This window comes from Neophocaena asiaeorientalis, unplaced genomic scaffold (genome assembly GCF_003031525.2).
Source record: "Neophocaena asiaeorientalis asiaeorientalis breed wild unplaced genomic scaffold, Neophocaena_asiaeorientalis_V1.1 scaffold1575, whole genome shotgun sequence".
NCBI lineage: Eukaryota > Metazoa > Chordata > Mammalia > Artiodactyla > Phocoenidae > Neophocaena > Neophocaena asiaeorientalis.
This window is the reverse complement of record NW_020174726.1, coordinates 10,269-16,041: the sequence shown is the minus strand read 5'-3', so window position 1 is coordinate 16,041 and position 5,773 is coordinate 10,269. Positions and strand designations below refer to the sequence as shown.

Here is a 5,773-nt window from a genome sequence, read left to right as displayed (position 1 = left end):
GGTAGCCACTCCTGCTGGCAATCTCTCAGGCCCATCCTGACAAAAGTCTCTGAATTCCTCCAAACACAACACACTTTCCCTGGTCTTGGGTAATTTCCTTGGTCTCATTAGAAACGCCCAGCCCCTCCCTCTTCCCAGCCAGCGCCTAGCTGTAATTTTGACCTGACCTCCTTTGGGGAAGCCTTAACCCTCAAAATCTGGAGGACCCGCCATCCCTCAGTGTCACCTCTGTTCCCCCATGAACGGGCACACATTTTGCAGTTTTAGGTTACGTATAAGTGACTGTGTGATTCTCAGGAATTGTGTCATATTTCTTTTTCCTTTGGGGTGACACCACTAGGTCTGCACAAAGCTGTCTTAACTCAGACATTGGGATGGTTTTGACGTGGCCCATGCTCTTCGAACAAATATGCTTGCAGGTTGGTTTTCTTCTTTTATCTTTTGCTTTCACGAGTGGACAGAGGATCCTATCAGTTGTGTGTAAGGAGAAAGTCAAATCAGCGTTAGCTGGATGGATTTCCAGTAATAAGATTCCGCTTTCCATTTGAAATGGAAATTTCAGCTGGGATCTGAAAAGTGTGGCCAGGAAGGCCTATCATGGCTTCTCAGGAGCCAGAGGAGGGACTCAGAGGCCTGAGCACATTGCTTCTTGCACCACACCCGCCCTGGCATCTGGGGCCTCGGGCCCTGGCCCCTGCCCCAGCCAGGGTCTCCACAGGACAGGCCATGCAGGCCAAGGTCCTGTAGAGAATTTTTCTTCGCCTTCTGTACACGTTTGCAGTAGCAGGCTTTGCTTTTGCTTCTATGTGAAGTTTTGCCTTAATCCCAAACGTTTTGATTTCTGCTGTGGTTTATGCCACTCATAGACAGTTACAGTATTTCTTAACCAAATAGATTTTTTTTCTTTTTTTGATGTAAGACATCTAATTAGTTGAACTTTTTGGATGACAATTTACATATTTGGTTTGTGACTAGTAATTATAGTTCATATCATTTATGGTTTTGTGATTTTTACTAGTTTAAAGGGCTTTTTTGGTTCTCATTTTAGAAATGAAAAGGTTTTTTTTTAATTCCATGGAATAAAAAAAAATTCCATAATAATAATACTCATAGGTACATCTTGGAATCAGTTTTTTTTTTTCTTAATCTCTAACATCACATGCTATCAAATACTGTCATGCTACTTTATGGTTTCTGATTTAAAGATTTTTTTGTTTTGTTTTTGTGGTACGCGGGCCTCTCACTGTCGTGGCCTCTCCCGTTGCGGAGCACAGGCTCCGGACGCGCAGGCTCAGCAGCCATGGCTCATGGGCCCGTCCGCTCCGCGGCATGTGGGATCTTCCTGGACCGGGGCATGAACCCGTGTCCCCAGCATCGGCAGGTGGACTCTCAACCACTGCGCCACCAGGGAAGCCCTGATTTAAAGAGTTTTAAATGGGGTAACGGTACGCACTGTGTGGTGCTTCTCCATCTTTCCCATCTGGGTTATTTGTTGGAGTTTAGGAAGAGGCCATGTTGGGCTAAACTCCTTATTCCTGTTGTTTTCAGTCCTTGAGTGATAATCAGAAGCTTTTCTCCGGAGAGGGTGGGGTCAGCTGTCAGGCTTCTAGGTACCCACCTTTCAGAGGGGCTGGGATTTAATGCAGCATGGGTGGATATGGGATAGGGCAAGAGGTCACCTTGTCCCCTCATTGGGGCCTGGCGCCAGCAGGGCCAGAGCTGTGGCTTTGTGGCCAGAGGGGTGTCTTTGGCCCTGCATTGGGTCCCCTAGAGGGTGGAGGGACGGCAGGGTCGCCGGTCCTTGGCCGGAGAAGGACCCACCCCTTGCTCTCTGGTGTCCCTCCAGTACTCACTCTGGAGCAGATTCTTCAGGGTGGGCATCCGGGCCCCACCGAAACTCCTGGAACTGGCCGTCCAGAGCCTGCTGAGGGATGAGGCCTTGGCCATCGCCGCTCTGGAGGAGCTGCCCGCTGAGCTCTTCCCACCCCTGTTCTCCGCGGCCTTTGCCGGGATGCACAGCCAGGCTGTGAAGGCGATGGTGCAGGCCTGGCCCTTCCCCTGCCTCCCTCTGGGGGCCCTGATGAAGGAGCACAAGCCTCACCTGGAGACCTTCCAAGCTGCAGTCGACGGCCTGGACGTCCTGCTTGCCCAGGAGGTCCGCCCCAGGTGAGGGCGACCCAGCAGGCGGGTGGGGCCTGGGGGTCTGAGCAAGAAGCAGCTGGCATCGGAGAGCGGGGTGCGGGGCCACGGGGAGGCCTTGGGGCCGTGGCTTCCACTCTGGGAATAGGCTTTCGGGCGTGCAGGGCTACTTAAGGTGCAGAGGTGAGAAAAGGCACGTGGGCTCACCCCCTTCTCGTGGTGCTTAAAGTGGGGACCAGGAGGGGCCCCGGAAGCTCGAGGAGCAGCTGCTATCTGGGGTGTAGCACCCTTGCCTGGGATCTGAGCTGTGCGGTCCTGGTCCCCGTGGGTCTCCGCACAGCTCAGTGTGTCTCCCATCATCCCGCAGGCGGTGGAAGCTGCAGGTGCTGGATTTGCGCCAGAATGCCCACCAGGACTTCTGGACCGTGTGGTCCGGCACCAGGGCTGGTGTGTGCTCACTGCTGGAGCCTGAGGTGGCCGGGCCCGTGAGGAAGAGGCGCCGGGTGGAAGGTGCAAGGGCGTGGCTGAAGCAGACCTCGGCCCCCGTGGAGGTGCTCATGGACCTGTGCCTCAAGGAGGGCACCCCCGATGCGTCCCTAAGCTACCTCCTGAAGAAGGTCAAGCGGAGGAGGGGCGCACTCCGCCTGTGCTGTCAGAAGCTGAGGGTCTTCTCCATGCCGATGCACGACGTCAGGAGGATCCTGACGCTGGTGCAGCTCGACTCTGTCCAGGACCTGGAGGTGAACTGCACCTGGAAGCTGGCCACCCTGGGCAGGTTCGCGCCGCACCTGGGCCAGATGGTCAACCTGCGCCGGCTGCTCCTCTCGCACATCCACATGACACCGCACGCCGCCCTCGGCGTGGAGGAGTGCTGCGTCAGCCAGCTCACCTCCCAGTTTCCCAGCCTGCAGCACCTGCAGGAGCTCTACCTGGATTCCATCTCCTTCCTTGAGGACCGCCTGGACCAGGTGCTCAGGTGAGGCGTGGCGCGGTCTCTCTGCAGACCAGGGCAGGCCTCTCTCGTTTCGTTATCCGTGGGGTGTCTGTCTACTGTCTGCCTGCCATGGATGGTGCCAGGGTGCACGGGCCACTCAGAGGTCCACACGATGCCGCCAGTCCGTCCCCCGGCATCTTGTCACATAGCCTCCCGGGTTAGGGTCAGAGGTGTGGCTTCAGTTAGCTGCCTGTCAAAGGGGGCTCTTTGCTGGGAACCTGCATCGTGGGGGCTTTGGGTCAGGTGAGGGTGGCTTGGGGAATTCTCCTGAGAGAGTGATGTCTAAGCTGAGATGATGGAAAATAACTAAGCAGGAGGACATTAACCAGGGGAAAGCCCATCCAACGTGAGGTTTCAAATCGGAAGCTCTGTGCTGAGCAGCTGGTCCACGTCAGCCTGTCCCTCCCACCTATCCCACTTCCCTGTCTGTCCCGGGGTGCTTTAGGCTCCAGGTGAGGTGTGATGTGGGAAATGGGTGATTGTGGAAATGACGGGGAGGGAGCAGGAGTGAAGAATTGTGGCGCCCATCAGGACATTAAGCAGTTATTGCTCCTAAAGTGTCCAGAGAAGAGAAGCAGAAAGTCAGATGAGTGTCACTACTGAAGTGGCTCCAATCTCGAGGCCAAATTACAACTATTATTTCCTTCTAAGGCTTCTGATTATATAGGAATTCTTCAGTAACAAATTATTTCTTCTAGAAATCTGTTCTTCTTTCTTAAAATAGAATCATAGCTTTACCTGGAACACAATGATGAAAGATGAGAGAATGCAGCCTGATTTATTGTGTGAAAGAGTTGGATTGATTTCCTTTCTGGCAACTGCAAACTCAAAGCATTAAGAATAAACGTGTTCATGACACAAGGACAACAACAGAAAAAAGAGTTGTGGAAAGTGAGGGATGGTTTGTGGCTGATACAGCGACCAGAGTTAGCCCCTGCCGGGTGGACCCCTGTGGACGTTGCCAGACCTTGCCTGGTTTAGCCCTTTAAGCACAGATCCCAGTACTCTCACTGGGAACAGAGAAACAGGTGATGGGGTCCAGGAGGCGGCAGGAAGGAAGCCCGAGTTAAAAGCAGTTTAGGTCATGTCTGCCAATACTGTAGTTTGCTGCTCCCCTCTCTCACTTGGGACATGGGGTCAGGCTCCCCGGTGGGCACCTGCCATTGTTACCTTACCTGTGCTCACAACACCTGGCAGGGGTATGTCGTCCCCCACTTGAAGGGTGAGCACAGGGAGCCCTCGAGGATTCCTTCCCTTGACCCTGTCACACGGCAGATAAGGGATGGGGAAGGACCCCGCTCAACCTTGGGCTGGCCTGGCACCTCTCCCTTGACCATGCAGCATCCTCTGGAAGACTAGGATCTGGTGAAACAGGCCTCTCTTCCCTTGAGGCCTGGGCCACCCCACATCCCTCCGCCCACCACCTCCATCCTCCCGGGACTGACTGCTCTGTCTCTCTCCAGGTGTCTGAAGAGCCCCCTGGAGACCTTGTCGATTACCAACTGCCTGATGTCAGAGGCAGACCTGATGCATCTGTCGCAGTGCCCGAGCGTCAGCCAGCTGAAGGATCTGAGCCTCAGCGGGGTCAACCTGACCAGCATAAGCTCCAAGCCCCTCTGGGTCCTGATCGAGAAGGCCTCGGCCACCCTCCAGGACCTGGACCTGGACGAGTGTGGCATCATGGACTCCCAGTTCAGCGCCCTCCTGCCCGCCCTGAGCCACTGCTCCCAGCTCACCACCTTCAGCTTCTGCGGCAACCCCATCTCGATGGCTGTGCTGGAGAGCCTGCTGCGCCACACCGTGGGGCTGAGCAAGCTGAGCCACGTGCTGTACCCCGCGCCCTTGGAGAGCTACGAGGACGTGCACGGCACCGTCCACCTGGGCCGCCTGGCGCACCTGCACGCCCGGCTCAAGCAGGTGCTGCAGGAGTTGGGGCTTCCCAGTATGGTCTGGTTCAGCGGCGACCCCTGTCCGCACTGTGGCGACAGGACCTTCTACAACCCAGAGCCCATCCTGTGCCCCTGTTACATGGCCGCCTAGCCCAGCGAACGAGCCGCAGGCTTTGTCGCGGGCACGCGCACACTGCCGCTCAGACGTCAGCGCATCTCGAAGAAACACAAGCTATAGTTTCAGACAGTTGTTCATTGTTAGCGGGAAAAGGAAAGGTGATTCAGAGCTGGGCGGGGGGGATGGTGACTTGGGGGCTTGATGGGATCTTCGGGGAGATGCATCTTGTAGAGTTAGAAATGTGAATCTAAATTTCTAGAGGGGGATTCAGGCTTCAGAAGTAGATGGGGGCGTTATCCCTACGTGGATAGTTATATAAAAATGGTCAGAAATAAAGGGAACCTCAGTGTCATTCACCTGGTGTTCGCTGTGATCTGTGACCGTGATTCTCCCGTTTAAACCTCAGTAATCTCCTGTTAGTGATTAAATTAGAAGCCAGCATGTGTGAGGCCCAGGCACCCTAGGCTGGACGAGGTTCGGCCCCAAGAGTTAACAGCACCATTTCTCCCTCCCTTTGGTCTTGTTTCTGGATCATCTGTTAGCTCCTCACTTACTTCTGTGGCCGTTCAGTCTATCCTTGCACACAAGGTGCGTCCTCAGGGCCTGGAATGTACTAAGTGTCCAATAGTGAGC

The 5,773-nt window shown here is 55.0% G+C and overlaps 1 protein-coding gene across 1 annotated transcript; it reads left to right on the top strand.

Moving 5' to 3' along the window:
• The first annotated feature begins 353 nt into the window (after window positions 1-353).
• On the top strand, window positions 354-5,496 carry LOC112409758 (melanoma antigen preferentially expressed in tumors-like). The gene is made up of 4 exons (XM_024760066.1): window positions 354-419; window positions 1,847-2,166; window positions 2,507-3,115; window positions 4,597-5,496. Exons 1-4 carry the CDS (start codon window positions 375-377, stop codon window positions 5,171-5,173), a joined length of 1,551 nt encoding a protein of 516 aa, XP_024615834.1. The 5' UTR covers window positions 354-374; the 3' UTR covers window positions 5,174-5,496.
• The last annotated feature ends 277 nt before the right edge of the window (window positions 5,497-5,773 follow it).

Coding starts and splice junctions, on each gene's coding strand:
- LOC112409758 (XM_024760066.1), top strand. CDS start 375: ATGGTTTTGACGTGGCCCATGCTCTTCGAACAAATATGCTTGCAG. Junction 420..1,846: donor TCGAACAAATATGCTTGCAG/GTTGGTTTTCTT, acceptor GTGTCCCTCCAG/TACTCACTCTGGAGCAGATT. Junction 3,116..4,596: donor CGCCTGGACCAGGTGCTCAG/GTGAGGCGTGGC, acceptor GTCTCTCTCCAG/GTGTCTGAAGAGCCCCCTGG.